This window comes from Anastrepha ludens, chromosome 3 (assembly GCF_028408465.1).
Source record: "Anastrepha ludens isolate Willacy chromosome 3, idAnaLude1.1, whole genome shotgun sequence".
Classification (NCBI taxonomy): Eukaryota; Metazoa; Arthropoda; class Insecta; order Diptera; family Tephritidae; genus Anastrepha; species Anastrepha ludens.
Genome location: NC_071499.1, coordinates 5,935,121 through 5,952,129, shown reverse-complemented (window position 1 = coordinate 5,952,129; position 17,009 = coordinate 5,935,121). Strand labels below are relative to the sequence as shown.

General features: G+C 37.0%; 1 protein-coding gene across 5 annotated transcripts in view; it reads left to right on the top strand.

The window, feature by feature from the left end:
• Positions 1–17,009, top strand: part of LOC128856932 (dorsal-ventral patterning protein Sog) — a 168,488-nt gene that overhangs the window by 127,249 nt on the left and 24,230 nt on the right. For all 5 annotated transcript variants that reach the window (XM_054092385.1, XM_054092386.1, XM_054092387.1 and 2 more), the window contains 2 exons: positions 4,652–4,761; positions 13,416–13,548. In XM_054092385.1, the coding sequence (XP_053948360.1) occupies positions 4,652–4,761; positions 13,416–13,548 (243 nt within the window). The remainder of the gene's footprint in view (positions 1–4,651; positions 4,762–13,415; positions 13,549–17,009) is intronic.

Here is a 17,009-nt window from a genome sequence, read left to right as displayed (position 1 = left end):
TTCACGTATTTAACTATTACAGCATCGACACCACAAACACCATTTACAATTTCAGCGGTCTGGATTTGCATTTTGTCCAGTAACTCACAACTGAATGGAACGAAACAAAAACAGCAAAATATGTTTGTAGTGTGAAATGTCATCTTAAATTGTTTAATCAATACTTTACGAGATATCGATCATTACAGCCACCTACTGAGAAAATAATGGATTTCCTTTCCCCCCAGCTAAAATTAAAATATCTGGCGCAACTTTTTGCCGCTTTATACGCCATCTTTTTTAAGACGCCTCTGAAGGGCACATGGAACTTTAAGAGGAACTTTTTTATGAAAAAAAAATACGCTCGGCAGGTTGCCATTGCCTGCCCAGGGGTGACCGCTATTTAAAAAACTTTTTCTACCATTTGATGTCTCATGCCGAGTACTTCGAATGGTAGTTACGCACCAATCCCTGCGGCTAGGGCGGGTTGTAAAAAGGTAGGGCTTGTCAAACTCGCAGCGTTACTTTTTAGTAATTTAACTCTGGATGACTTCTTTGACTTACTTTTAGTGGGAAGCAACTGCTTTCTTTTTCTTCTGTTTTTTTCTTTTCCTCTTGGACCTGCTTTCTTTTTTTAATCATAATTTTAGTGTTTCTATTAGTTTGACTAATTTAATCAATAACTAATTAAAATAAAGTTTAACTAATTAAAATATTTAAACTTCTTTAGAAATTAATCAGCGCAAACTTCATTCATTAAAATATTAGGTTCATCTTCGTATAAACTTTTTGTTTGAGTATTCGCTTAATAATAATTTTGAATAAGCAAAATCTTGGGTAATGGAATGACTGATTACTTGAGTTGAACGAATAAGCGCACACATCTGCTCAAACAGCCACGAGTAAGTGATATGGTTTCCTTAAAAAAAAAACTTTACTTAAATACACTAAAAGATTGAAAAATTGAGACTAGCGCGTTTTTTCGCGTCCAGCCTTTGTTCGGCTTTAATGCCTTGCTGGGCTTCAGCCGTGAACTGTTTGCCACCAACCTTGTTGCTCGGAACTTTCACATCCATGAACGAATCAAATCTTCCTTTTGGGGGCATCACGTAAATGTCGAATATTGTAACGTGAATAGAATCTACGACGAGCAGTTGCCCTTGAATAATTGAAATACGCTGCAAGTGCGAGCGCACCTTGTTCACCCATGCACTGCGGCATCATGATATCCGCACGCATCAACTAACCCGCACGAATAATGAAGCTAACGCGGACCCCTTCCCGCTCGTTCAGCGGTTCAAACTTTAAATTTCAAACCCAATTCTGCCACTACACATCCTGTAGAAATAGACTTTTGAATACTGACTCATGACTCCGTATTAATAAAGGGAAATTGCCTATTACTCTACTTCTTGGACATGAAACAATCCAAACAGGGAACTCATAAGTAGAACAGCATTGCTTTGGAACCCTCAAGGGCACAGACGACCCGGTCGTCCACGAAAGACCTGAAGGGATTCTAACCTTTGTGATTTAGAAGCAGTTAACCGAACGTGGGACCTCGCAAAGAGAACAGCAGTTAATAGAATAAGATATAAATATTTTGTGGAATAATAAAGGAATAAAAAAAATTTTTTTAAAACTAATATTATCACACATGTCGATTGCGCATGCATACCAAATTTTGAACACAGATTTTTTTAAATATTAAAAACAAGTTAATAAAAATGTTTGGCCTCCATTGCTGTCTCGCGCTCAGCATGATTTGACGTGAATCTGTCAAATTATAGATTTTATGCTAACGCGATAGCTACTTGCCATCATAATAAACATTTCTTGCACTACCCCAACAACAACACCGATATAGCCAACTTATTCATTACTTGGCTAAAATATTCGGTTCGTTCGCCATGCCGTCTATTTACATATTAAGGCATTGTTGTTGTTGCCGTGCATTACATTTCTGATAGTTATTTCTCTGCTATAGGCTGTTGCCTTTTGTTGTTATTGGTTTCAGATAAACCCGAAACCGTTATAGCCCGTTGGATGCATGGAAAAAAATGTGGGAAGCCATACAAAGCAGCCTCAACAACTTTGCGTATTTTATTCGCTTGGCGACTTGAATTTTACTCAAGCATGCGCTTGTATATGTTTGTGCATGTAGTGAGGTACATATAGTATTTTTTGCGCCTTTAATTGAATAATATTTTTTATTACTTTGACATCTACTATTTTCACTATATGGCGAATTATAAGCAGCTAATGGCGATAATTTCGTAGTGATGTGCGGTGGTTGTTGGTGTTGAAAATTGTTGGGCAGTGTTTAATATGTGAATATTTTATGCAATTTTCTGTTCGCAAAACAAATGTATTTGAATGCACGAGATTTGAATATTTTATTGTTTAAAATTATTTGTTCATTAACTAATTAAGCAATTAATTTTTTGAGCTCTTAGCGTTTAAACATTTCGATTCCATTACCAGAAACATGCACATAATAAAGTCGCACATTGCGAAACATTAAAATCAATTAAATATTGTGATTGACTTGGCTGCATCGCAAATCAGTAAAAATAGCAAAATAATAAAAATCAAAGTATTAAATTTGAAAAATTCGAATTTCACTTTGCTTATTTTTGCGCATGATTTCATATTTGCCCTAACGCTTTCGTATTCTAGCTGTCATGCATCCACCCTTCCATTTAGCTCGTCTTCAAACCAGCCAGCAGTCGAGCGTCCCTGAAAATTTGTATTCATTTTATTTCGCTTTTCTTTGTTTTTGTTTTATTTGGCTCTGCTTTTCCATGTCTTGGTGCCTCAGTCTTATTTATTTTTCCAACAGTTTCTTTATATGTATTTTTTTAAATTATACATCGCTGATTAAATTTAAACTTTTAAGATAATTTTTTTTCTTTGCTTTTCTCAACGCCCGGAAAGTTGTTGTTTCTATTTTTTTTTATTTTCACTTTTCGTGAGAATAAAAACACACAAGAAAGTTCTTTAATTAAATTTAAAAGATTTTCTTATTTATAAGTTTCGCGTGGTTGTCTGCTGGTTGCAGCGCTTCCCATTAATTTATGTGCGCGAAATGGGGTTTACAGCTAAGTGAAAATCTCAAAACAAAACAATAAAGAATATAATAAAAAATAGGCCAACAAACATCTTTGCGAGAAATCAGTGGAGCGGCGAGTTGTAATGGCAGACGACGACGATACAAAAGGTGGCATTGATGACAAGTCGCTCGTTGGTTGACGCTTGGCTGGCTCGACTGGCCGTTCGCCGCTTCCTGTACATTATTAGATATCGAATTGTGCAAAATTGAATTGAACTGAATTTAATGCCGCCGTAAACGAAATTAAATTAAGTTCTCAATTGAAAATTAAAAGCTACTCTAAAATCAATCAAATCGAGAGGAAATTAAACGAAAATAAAATAGTTGCGCATCGTATGTAGATAAGTGGGTGGACGCTTTCAGAGCGCCGGCAGCAGGGGGAGATGCTTATTTTTCTAGGCCACAATGCCACCAAAGAGAACTCATCATCAATGAAAATCAATAATTGCAATTCTATATTGATTGGCTGGCGCCAGTAATTTTGAAAAATTCATTTGGCTTTGTCAAATTAGGGTTGAACGCAGCGTTGCCAGACTAAATTAAAAAACAAAAACTGCACAATAAAAGCAAGTAAAACGATATGGAAAGGCAAGCGGCAGCAATTGACCACCGCCACATTGGCAATAAAGCAAAGGAAACTATTAATTTGAAGCAAATTTCGAACACGGGCGCAAAAAAAAATAAATAAGAGAAAACAAGACACATTGCTAATGAGAAAAGAGTCGAACATACTTGAGTGTACTTGTATGTTTGTATGCTTTCAAATTTACAGAAATCATTTGAAAGCTACAAAAGTAAAACAATATTGGCCATGTGAACCGCCGAGTTGACTCAGCCTTGTGCGGCAATTTGTGTGTGGCGCAGATACGATTTGGGTTAATTGCGGCTTATTGGCTTAAATTGAAATTGTTTGCTGATCACTTGCGAACTTAAGAACAAATTTGATCAGCGTATAGATAGGCGGATTTTGAGTAAACTCTACTGGCAGCAGCTGAGAAATAATGGCACATTTTTTTCTTTTTTTTTTAATTTTTTCATATGCAAACCGGCTTACATAACAGTGGTTTTTTAGTGCTTTGTTTGAAAAAATTAAGTAATAAGCAGATTTTGGTATTCCCAACTAAACAATTTTTACGTTGGATATTTATACAACAAATTGAGGAGCATAGACTATCAGCTGACCTTTGCTGAGGAACTTTTTACTGCAGTTGCTTTGCCATTCGCGCAGTTGGTTTTATGGCAAACGATGATCCATTCTTAAAGGATGATCCATTTGTTGAAAAGACGCACACCATACATAATTAGGAGGAGGAGCTCGGCTAAATACCCACAGGTGTAAGAGCCAATTAAATATATAAATAAACGATGAGGAACAAGAAAACCAACGCTCCACCCTCTAAAAATATTCTTGTAAAACATATAAAAAAATTTTTTAGGAATTTTAATTTTTTTTAATTTATTTTTTTTTTATTATAATTTTTTTTTATACATTTTTTTTTATTATTTTTTTCATTTTAAAATTTGTATTAAAAAAATTTCTTTTTTCTTGTGTATTTACAGTTTCGGAATGCCAGTTTGGAAAAACGGTACGAGAGATCGGTTCCACCTGGTTTGCGGACCTCGGGCCGCCATTCGGCGTCATGTACTGTATCAAGTGCGAATGTGTAGCGGTAGGTAAATCAAACTAATATTAATTCAAAGCTATAATATGACTTTAAGCTTTCTAACTGAGTAACCACCTGTTTTGCATTCCCACGAGCTGTCTGTAGTAGCACCCTGTGCTTTTTCATTTTCAAATTATATCCAAGCAAATTGGCAGCATCATTACGCTATGAGAGGAGAGTCCCAGACAACAGCCGACAACGTCACAGCATAATTTGGAAACACAAATCTCAGCCGCCGCCAAATCGTTACTTAACTTCCAATTACTCAATATTCAAATATTCAATAAAGTATTAGGCCCCAAAAGCATTAACACAAAGCATTAATTGCACATCAGTAAAATTTATATTTTTACTTTTAAATAATATTATAAATTAATATTCTTAATCCATTAATACATGCCTTTTAACATGTGTGGTTTTATAGTTGGTTCGGTTGTGATTTCTCTGCGTCTGCGTAAGCAATATCTCGATGTACCAGAGCGTATGAGTAACATTCAGCAGAATTTCACTAAAATTTAGTCCTTAGTTGTTTTGTTGTAATTTATTCGTTTTTTTATGTTATCTTATTTTTTTTGTTTTTTTTTGTTTCTGTTTTTTGGTAAAATTTATAACCAATGCCGACATGATTGATACGCATTTTAAAGGTCCTTTCACGATGAAAAATGTTTGCAAATTGCTGCGACAAAATGTGACACAGTCAGTAGTCAACACAAAAAAAAACAACAAATACGAACAAGCGAGCTGGCATAGAGTGATATTAAGAACACACAGAAAAGTGTTCAGCTGAGACAGCAACAAGAAGCGAGCGACAGACAGAAAATGTTGAACAGCTAAGAAAAATCGCGTGCCAAATATAAAACATTCTAATACACACACACACGCGCCCAAAGTCTTCACGTCGCACGGTTGCTCATTGTACTTAATGCATTTGTCTACTACTTTTGATTTGTGGAACGCGTAGCTCAGAACTTTCTTTCCACGAATTTCAATTCGCATTTTCTAAATTTCCAACTTGGCAGCATTTTGACTGGCCCGTAAGTCGAATAGTTTCCTTACTGGTTCCGAATTCGCCAGTAACCATGACTATCTTGTCGATTGCGTATGTGCACTGTCTTGGGGGGATTATGCGGTGTTTTTTTTTATTTTTGTTGAATCCAAAAAAATAAGGAAAAGAACCGAACATTTGGAAAAAGGGAAAAATGGGTTTGGAGAATGGCGACCAACAGTGGCTAATTACGTTCGTATTAGCCACTTCAACCTCCTGATGAATTTCACAAGATGTGTCATATATTAAGGCGCTGAGATGATTCCACGTCGACCTCCCGACACCTTCTGCAGAAAGGACTTGAAGCAGTCCCAAGTGTCACCGCATGGACACCTAACGGGCAATATCCGATAAAGGGGCCTACCTAGTTCGAGAGCTACGGCTTTGTTAGCCTTATAAGTTCCCTCGAGCGCCCCCCGATTTACCTTTGGCCAGAAGGATCTCACGACTTTGCATGTTTGCGCTCTAACCCAGCGCTCACTGAGTTGAAGCGAGTCCCATCTTACCAGGAGAAGATCGCAGGTTCTCAAGAGAACCCCAATCCTCTCGTTTTGCAATGAATCCGTCTCCAGGTCCCCTTGTCTAGCCAGTTTATCAGCTCAGCAGTTTCCCTCTATGCTGCTGTCACCCGGGAACCTGGTCAGCCTGATATCGAAGTATTCGGATGCAATTGAAAGAGAAGTCAAGCATTCCCTGACTAATTTCGAACGTACAAACAACGAGCTCAAGGCCCTAATTTCCGCTTGATTGTCGGAGTAGTAATTACAGAAGAACATAGCACCAATGTTTTTGCCAAAAAAACTGGCTTTGTACGAACTGATCGACATTTTTCTTTGATTGAAGGACGTCTGAGATTGAACTCCATATAACGGTGCTTCAGTGGAAAATAAATCTTTCCAGAGAACCCAATTCTTTTTTCTTTATTTTTTTGTGAAAGTTAAGAGAAATATTAAAAATTTACTTGCTTCTGAATCACCTGCTGAAACTGCAAGATAATTACGTTCTAATTACGTTCGATTTTTGAAAAGTGTACATGAAACTATATCTCTGTTGGATACTACGACATGTGCTCGTGCTCGTAGAGTGCGCATAGCCGAAAAAATTGCTGCCGTTACAGAAAGTGTGCTCATTTTAGATGCAAAATTTATACAGAGACCTTATATGACACCACTGCAAGGCTAGCCGTGAAAGTCATTTGAATGAAGTATCTTCTTCTTTTTTTTGCCTAGCCTTATCCTCTTTCGGGTTGGCTCTCCATGTGCGATATCTCCAGGTAACACAATCCTGAGTCATCTCTTCATTCGTGTCATCATTTCTAGTGTTCTAAAGTATTTTTCTATGATTTTCTTTGTCTGTCTGGTCCTCTTTTTACTCCTCCATCTGCAACACTTGGCTCACTGCATGGTCCACTGGTGTTCTCATAACATGGCCATACCAGCCGAAGATAGTTTCTTGAAGTTTTGCGCTAATTGGAGGAGCTTTACTGCTATTAAGAATAAAGTTGTTCTCTATCTTGCCCAACAGTGTTACGTAGCTGCCAAACCACCGAACTGAAACCACTATGGGACGAAGACGATGCCGAAACTCAGGAACAACTTGCAGAAACCGTAAACATAACTCGCCAAGCTGTTTCTAAAAGTTTTTAACTTTTTTGCAGAAATTTCGACTCTTTTTATAAAAGTCCCATGAACTTACGTATGAAACATTTATTTAACTCATCAAGAGAATTAGTTGAGACAAGCGCAGCCACAAATGTAATGCAATGATGCGGCTTACAAGGGAATCAAAAGCACTTTCAGGTTTAATTCCAAACTCAAATGTCTTTTCTGTTCAACATAATGACAACTACCTAACATTGAACACAGAGAACCTTACTTTTTTTGTTTCCCGTAACACAACCCCTCTCTAACCACAACTCATCTACAAGTAGAATATCTGAATAACTGCTTATTAATAAGATTTGCTAACAAAACAAAAAACATAAATAGCATCCAATGCAGGCAATCATTTTGATGGAAAATGTTTCGTGAAAACTACCGAACCCCTTTGCAATCTTCAAACTCATAAACATGTCAAAATATTAAAAACATAAAAATGATGCTAACCCAGACTGGGATGCAGACATGGCGACGGACATTTTATATTGACACGCAAACTGACTAGCACACCTACACCTACATAAAGCCATACATGCATACATTATTATATATATAAATATATTTACAAGTTGCCATCATAATGGCGGCCAATTCGACATGAATGAAGTCGACACTAAATAAATTGGCTTGTGGCTGGCGGTTGGCGGTTGGCAGCTGACGTTTTGTCGGCGACCTCGTTCAAGTTCTGCAAAACTAAATTGCTGCCATAAAATCTTCGTTTAATTATTAAGCGTGCGGTTGTTCTTGTTCTGCGCTGTCTTCACACGATTATGCAGCATCCATTGTGAATAAGAATAAATGCACAAAAATGAATTGCTTCTGGTGTTCTGATGTAAACTTTAGCCTCAACCCTGGACATATTTATATATGTACAGTCAACGCCAAAAGAAAGTGTACCATATATTGACAAGTTTTGACTATTTATTTATTTACTTTTTAATTGCAACTATTTTTTTGTAAGAGCACCACAGTTCGTACTACAACAACCATATAAAGTAAAGTTTCAAACTTTGTATAAAATTTGTAAGATTTCGGCAAATTTTCATCAAAATTTCAAACTTTCTACTCAAAATTTCTGAAAAAGTTTCAAGCTTACAAATTCGTAGCTCATTTAATTTTGAAGTTTGTGTAAAATCTTTAAGATTTCGGCAAATTTTCATCAAAGTTTCAAACTTTTTACTGCAGAATATCTTAAAAAGCAAATGCAAGTATGCAATTTTATTGCACATTAAATTCTGGTAAAGTATAAGTTTCAAGTAGGTAAAAAATTACACTGGCTTTTGAGAATTTTTTTCGTTCGCGGTGTTGTGCATTTTCTCCATTAAGGGGGGGGGGTAGGGTTAATTCCACTAAAAATATGCACTTATTTACGAATTTGTTTTGGAAAGATGATTCATGTAAATTTATTTATCCAATTAGTATACTGTAAACTCACATTTCAAAAATATTTTCAAAAATTTTCACAAGAAAATATACAAAATTGAGCCGTTGACAGCAGATCTACGCAGACGTCTCAAAAAAAGGCAATTTGCCGTGGACAGTTTTTCTCAGCATTGGATCATCTGAAATCAAAAAATCAAAGAGTTTTCATTAGGTAATCAATTGTCCGAGGTAACCCTGTCGAGTTTTTATTAAAAAAAATTTTTTTTTCAATTTTTTTTAACATTTGAAGTAGAAGTGCGATTTTTAGACGATAAATCGCATAATATTGTTTATTGTAAAATAAATAAAAATTGAAAGAAAAAAAAAACCTCCCAGGGTTACCTCGGTAATTATATAGAGTAAGTGTGTACAAAATTTCAGGAAGATCGGTCGAGTAGATTCAGAGAAAAAGTGTCCACCGACTTGGAAAACGTCGTTTTCCAGAAAATCGATTTAAAGTTGTCTATAGCAGGTAGCCGAGTCGGAGCGGCCAACGGTTATAATGCTCTAACTTTGTGAGTTTTGCACCGATTGACTTAAAATTTGGACACAACATTCTTGAGGTTATGTACATTCATTTTCTCAAATAAACCAAAATCGATTTTGTTTACCCTAAAAACCCTACCCCCCCCCCTTAAACGGCTACTCAGCATTTTTTTATATGGAAGAAAACACCCAACCCCGGCGGCAGAAAAAATTGTCAAAAATCAACACAATTTTTTAGCCACTTAAAACTTGCAATTTATTATAACAAAATTCAATGGTCTATAAAATTGCGTACCCTAAATTCTTTTTTAAATTCTGAGTAAAAAGTTTGATATCTTGATGAAAATTTAACGAAGTTTTACAAATTTTATACGTACAAAGTTCCATACTTTGTTTTATATGGATTTTGCTGTAGTACCTATAAACTATATTTTTTAGAAAAAATAATTCAAATTAAAAAATAAATAGTCAAAACTTGTCAATACGACATTGTGGTGTACACTTTCTTTTGACGTTGACTCATAAGAATTTTCGCCATTGAGTGATCGTTTTTTATGCGCGCAACTGGCCGCTTTGCCTTTTTATCCACATTTTTAAGTAACTGTTTACTTTTGATAAGCGATAAACAAAGCACATTCGCCCAGCTTAAGTGCAAAATCAATCATAACAAAAGCACTGAAATCTAGAGCAACTTAAATTTGTGACAACAGCCATATCCACACCCCAAATGCGAAAACAAAAGCAAAAAAAAAAAATTAAAATGTGAAATAAAGATAAAAAAGAAGTCGTCAACGCGTGAATACAACAATTCTTTTCTTCGTAATTTGCTGCAGTCACACTCCCTGCCTCATTTCGCTGAGAAACAAAACAAAAAAAGTTATTATAAAATGCGCCGCAAAAACAATGCGCGCAGTTGTAAGGCCAAATAGTTTTTGAAATGGTAACGGGCCAACAACAAAATCAGTGAAACCAAGCAAGCGCCATGATCCGAGTTGAGGAGTTGCTGTTAGGCGCCGGCGGCCAGTCATGATTTTTTTTTTTAATTTTTATTTATTTTTTTCATTTTTACACCACTCAGCTTGTCTTGTTGGCACGATTGCAAGCGCGAACGCGTGCGCATGCGCACACGCCTAAACGGACCTAACAACATGCTATGGCAATAACAACAACAACAACAACAATCACTTGAACAGAAAACTGTGAATTGTGAACAAATTAAAAAATTAAAGCGCAACGAATTCGAGGTGGGGAATTTGTCAACCGCAAATTGGTAGCAAAAAATGTTTAAAAGATAATTAGCGCAGATATTAGGAATTGTGAATAAAGTATGCAACGTTGCTATCCAGCCGTAAATAATATGTAAATATTTCTTAAATATGTACATTAATTATGTCGGCTTATTTTTTAATATTTGAACATAATTTTAAATTAATTTAGGTAAAGCTAATACAGCTACTTGACGCGCTATCCCTGCGAGAAAGTCCACTAGTATGCAAGTGATGTGGTTCTACAGAATGGCAAAACATGAAAAGTTCACTTTGCTTCTCCATCTTTCAATTGACCCTTTTGCAACACCGCTCGAAATGCGCGATGTACTCAAAATGCCTTGCGTCGGCAAGACTTTTACTGTTTGTTCTAATGAACACGATTACCAAATTTATTTATTTTCCACAAACTTGAACAAAAAAATAGTTCATTGCGGATTATTCCGTTCTTGGTGATAAGGGAGAGATTTTGTTCGCGGACTATTCCGTCGAATGATGGAAAAGGGATAAGTGTTGAGCTTTACATTTTGATGTCCTGAGAAGTGCCACTCATCGCCCATTGCTACACTATTAACTGGTCGGAACTACACTAAATAATAAAAGACGCAACATTTGACCTCCTCCCGCCCAACTAATACATGAGGTGCAGTCCGCGTAACAAACGGATTGTATTGGTTTTGGCGTCGAACTATAAAAGGCAGGCGTTTATTAAGCATCGAGATCAGCTACTGAAAAAAAGGAATAAGTTGAGTAAAAAATTGGAGGTGAAAATCATCAATCATTTATTAAGAGAGGACCTCTTATTGGAAAACCCTTTACTATAAGGATTTCTCTGAACTTCGGACAGATCACTCTATACGCGAAGCCAGGCCAGGACAATCTTTCCCAGTAGATAGTATTGAAATTAGGAGAAAATCTGCACCGAGGTACCAGGTCAGAGAAGCCAGTTCCTCACTGACGGCTCCAAGATGGAATCGGGAGGCGGAACAGGAGTTGTCTCTAAATCAGGAAATTACCGAATACTGCTAGTGGTTTTCAGGCAGAAATCTTTGCGATCCTGCAGACATACCAAATCCTTAGGGTACGTGGGAGTGAGAGAGATATAAACACTTTTTTCACTGAGGACGCCATGGTGCAGATCAAAACGAGTCAGCTCCTGTAAGGAGGAAATTAAATGCTTTGGTTTGCAAGCAAAATTTCTCTGATCTGGGTTCCAGCACATAAGAACATAGAGGCAAATGAAGTTGCTGATGAGCTTGCCTCGAAGATGACTGATTTGCTCTCAGAGCCCTCCTACCCGGTGACCGGCATCCCACTGACTGTTGTTAAAGGGGAATTACACATCTTATTTCTCAGAAAAGCGCAAAAAAGGTGGAGCTCCATTCCTTCCTGTGCTATTTCGGAGCCGTTTAACCCCACCAGATATGACCAAGCTTTTCCTGCGGGGTTCGTGTTAGTTCCACTCACACTTTCAAATTTATTTAGTGGTATTTTTCAACTAAACCATAAAATTAACTCACAAAAGTCAACGTTATAGTTAATTAACAGTAATTTATGTTCTGCACGAAGAAGCTGAAAGTAGCAGTAATAACAGCAAAAACGTGCATACATATATTAGTAATCAACCACCAATAAAAGACATAACAAATTAGAACTACACAAAGAAAAAGACAAAGCAGCGCAGCACAAAGTTAGTACTGGAAATTGAACAACAAAAATAAAACAAAACAAAACATGTATAATAAAATCTATTTTTGCTCTAAAATACGCTTTACTTTACGCTATCAGACAACCCCGATTTTCCAATTCACGCAACTGCAGTGGTGGCGCGTTAACAATTCCATTAACTACAATAAAGCTGGCAAGCAACTCATTGACTAGCTACCAGCACGCAACGACGGAGCAACATAAAAATTAGTAATGCAAAAATTAAATTAAAAAAACTTAAAAGTGAATGTGAAATTTAAACGAAATTGATACACAACGCAAAGCAATAAAACTCCAGCAGCATAAACAAGACAGCGACGAAGACAACATTAACATAGTAGTAATGGCAAGCGCACAGCGTCCGCTGACAGACTGCAATGGATGGCGACGCTCCTCGCTAATCGTAGCCACCAACCAAACAGTACCATTTCATGTGTGTGCGTGTGTGCGTGTGTGTGTGTGTTTGTACATAACCTGTCGCTGCGTACGAGCAGAAGCGCTCTGGGTCTGCTGGCTGGCAACGGCATCGTAAACTTTTCAGCGCAACGGGGCATTTAAAATTCAAGTTTACAAAAAACTGTGTATTAAATTATGATAACAGCAAAAGGGTTAAAGTGCCGACAAAAGCCAACGCCGGTCGCATGCGAACGACTCCAACTATGTGTGGTTGTTTGTGTGCAAAACCCCGCTTGGCGCCTATTGGCGCCGCCATTAAAGCCGAGCTCTGCAACAAATTGACGATTCTCTACTGAACTGCGATGCGACTTGATGAGGCAAACCACTGGCATTTTAATTTCGTATTTTGATTATGCATCCTGTACTCATATGAAATTAATTGGCTGGGAACTACAGTGACCGCAACTGTTTTGGATACAAATAGGCAGATGTATGAATATGTACACACACATAGACTCTCACACATGCATACATGAATATTTTCTTATTGAGATTCGATATTTGGTGACCGACAGTAGCAAATATAAATTCCTTTATTCAGCTAATTCTTTCATATGTTTATATGTATTTTTTTTCTTGTGTAAATTTTTAGCTCATTTCAACTTCTTTCGTTTTTTCCAGGTGCCTAAAAAGCGTCGAATCGTTGTACGCGTGCAATGCAAAAACATTAAACACGACTGTCCGATAGCAACATGCAATGACCCAGTCCAACTGCCTGGAAAATGTTGTAAAACATGTCCCGGCGATAAAAATGGTAAGTGCAAGATTTTGTATATTCTTAACAATTTAGTCTACTTACCTCAATAAAAAGGTAAAGAAATTAACCAAGTGAATGATCACAAAAAACTGTCACCTTGGCCTATGGCATAAATACATTTGTAGAATGGAGGCCATGTTGGTTTAAGATAAAACTCATAAAACACATACAACTTTCATAAAGTCAATCATAAAAAATGTTAGATGTGTTTTATGATAGACGCATACGAGTGATGCCTTTTATATGAGGGTCGTTGGAAGAGTCCGTGGAAAGCCACAGAGATGGCACTACTAGCGCATATCGAACTTATGTTTCGTTAGTAGCATCTCTTGGAAGAACACACACCGAGTTTCAGGCATAGCGGTATATTTCTTTGTGTTTTCCATCACAAGAACGCACCAGCTCACGCCTCAGCAGTTGTGGTCGCAAAATGTATGGAAATAGGGTTCCAGCTCGTTTCACATCACCGCTATTCCTCAAACTGGGCGCCCTCGGTCTACTATTTATTCCCTAATTTGAAGAAAATGCTGGGAGGAAGTAGACTTTATTCAAACGAGAAGGTGATTGCAGAAACGAATGGCAATTTTTCAGACTTGGACAAATCATATTATTCGGAAGGGACCAACAAACTAGAACAGCGTTAGTCGAAGTGTATAAGCCTAAAGGATACTATGTCGAAAAATAAGAAAAGTTTACCCCAAATAATTAAGTAGTTTTTTTTATTTTTGCACGAACTTTTGAAACAACCCTCGTATTTAGCGCCTAATAAGAAAGAGACTGTAACTTAAGAACGAAAATCCCTTTATTGTTTTTCAAAATATACGCCTTGGTTTTGTGAATAATATTTTCGGAATAAAGAAAGGACCGAAACATTTTTTTCAGGCGTATTGGAGATTAGCCCGTATAACAAGACAAACAAAAAGGCAGACAGCCAGAAATTAAAAAAAAACCCACGCGTGTTTAGACCTTTTGGGTACTAGCCGGCAAAAGCCAAATAGAACCTAGCACCAAATACTTTGATATTTTTGACTTACAAATATACATATAGATCTGTTGTTGATGAGTCGACTACTTGGAACTCGATATGTATAGTAGTATACAGGCCAGTAGCGTGGAAGCACACACGCAACATTCTGATGAGCCACTCTCACACATGCATTCTACGCATTGTTTGATTTTTTTTTCTTTTCGAAAAAAGAACCTTCTGTTTTCAGGGTCCTTCCGTTCATAACGAAATACAATTTTCTTTTTAATAAAATCGAAAAAACATTTGATGTGGACCTTCTCATTACTTGGCATTGCTTTCCGCGTCATTGCTGGCTCTTAATAATTGGTGACCTTGACGGATTTGTTGCCTTTCATTTTCATTTTCAATTCCAATTCCATTTTCACTTGTCGCCCAAATTGCTGACGTAAGATGATTCACAGTGAACGCTCGCGCGAGCGAAAAGAAAACTGTCTGACGAACGTTTTGTCTGGCATCACATAAATGAATAATAATTTTGGACAACAGCAACGTAACCGAAAACAACTCATTTAACACGCGTTCGCAGCGAAAGAAACACTTGTAGCTCTTTCTTTATTGTTGATTGCTGCCCTTATCCTTTGACCATTTTCAATTTTATTTATTTTCTTCTTCTGCTGTCTAATTCGATTTATTACTTCAGCAATAAAAATACACCGTCGAGTCAATATTTTGACAATCTCAATTGGCAACTGCTTTCATCTAAATCACATGGGAATTCGAGAGTTGGTACAAAGTAGCCGCCGCAACAACACTTATGCTAAATTAAGCGTTTCTTCCGCTTTAACTCCCCGCAACATTATTAATTATTTTTTATACTTTGGAATTGATGGCTGTGCAAATATGCGTAGTACGAGAGAAAAAGTGAACAAATTAAAAATATAAAAATAGTATAAAGCCTTCAGCAGTGACAGCAAAATTTAAAGCGGATGAGTATACGTATGTGTGTGTTTGTTTGTGTTGATATAAAAAATGTTTGCAAAAATCTGCATACACACTATGTACGTATGTATGTGTATGAGTTATATGAAAGAATATTTCGGTAGCGCAAAAAATGCGAGAAATTACCGCAAAACAAAATGGATGTCATTAATGGCGAAGAATCAATGACAGAGTGCGGCGCGCCGAGACGACAGCAACAGCGACTAATAAATTGAATTGCCAATTGTTGTTAGCTGTTAGCTGTTCGCTGTTATTAGTTTGTGTGTGTCTCCTTTTATTTTACGCCATTTCATTATTTTAAAAAATTAAGTTGAATAGTGTTAGTTAATAAATTGAGATCGTTTTTTCTTACGCTCGCGATTGTCAAATACTTTCCCAGCAACTGTGCGACCATTTGTTTCAATGCGAAAATATGCGTCGTAATTTTTAAATGGCTTTCACGGCACGTGGAAATATACTTTGAAAGTAAAATTAAGTAGCGAAAATCGCAAAAAAACTCTAAGTATTAAAGCATTTGTATATGCTTTAATAGAAGGTACGTATGCATCAGATCTGGGCGATAGGCTGGGCAGGCAAGCGACGATTACAACTTCTGTTCTGTTCTGATTCTTCATAAATGCCTAGAATTGTCTGCGTCTGCCATTCGCGTCTGCGTTGCGCCAATCTCTTAAACTCATTCCAGCTAAGGCGCATGGCGTGGGTTTTTGACTCCAGTAAAAAAAACCATTGCTTGTTTGGTATAGCTGTAGTGATCGATATCTCCTAAAGTATCGATCACACAATTCAAAGTTTATGCTAATTAAAGTTTATGCCAAGATGAAATTTGGCACTAAAAAAAAATATTTTGCTGTTTTCTATTTGTTTCATTCAGTTGCGAGTTACAAGGTGTCAAAATGGAAGTCAACAAAGAGAAAATTCAGTCATTTTAGAGTTAAAGGCGAAAATGCAAGACAGGCCGCTGAAATTGTGAAGGGTGTTAATGGTGCCGATGCTACAACAGCTAATTATGTGCCAATTTGGTTTCGTCGACTCCGTTCAGGCATTTTTGATGTTAAAGATGCACCTCGCAAGGGCAGACCCGTCATCGAAACTGTCAACGAAATCACCGAAATAATCGAAGTATTAGTAGTCGTAGCATCTCCCAGGAGCTAAAGATCGACCAAAGTTTTAAGCCATTTGCCCAAAGCTGGATTCAAAAACATGCTCGATGTTTGGATGCCACACCATTCAACACCAAAAAACATGATGGAAATTCCATCCGAAATTTGATGCGAAGCCTTAGCCAAACGAAATGAAATCGACCCATTTCTTAAACGAATGCTGACTGGGGATGAGAAATCGGTCACATACGACAATATTGTGCGAAAACAATTGTAGTGAAAGCGTGATGCAGCAGCTCAAACGGTGGTCAACTGTGTATTTGGTGGGACATGAAAGGAATAATTTATCAGTTGCTTCGGTATGGCCAAACACTAAATTCAGATCTTTACTC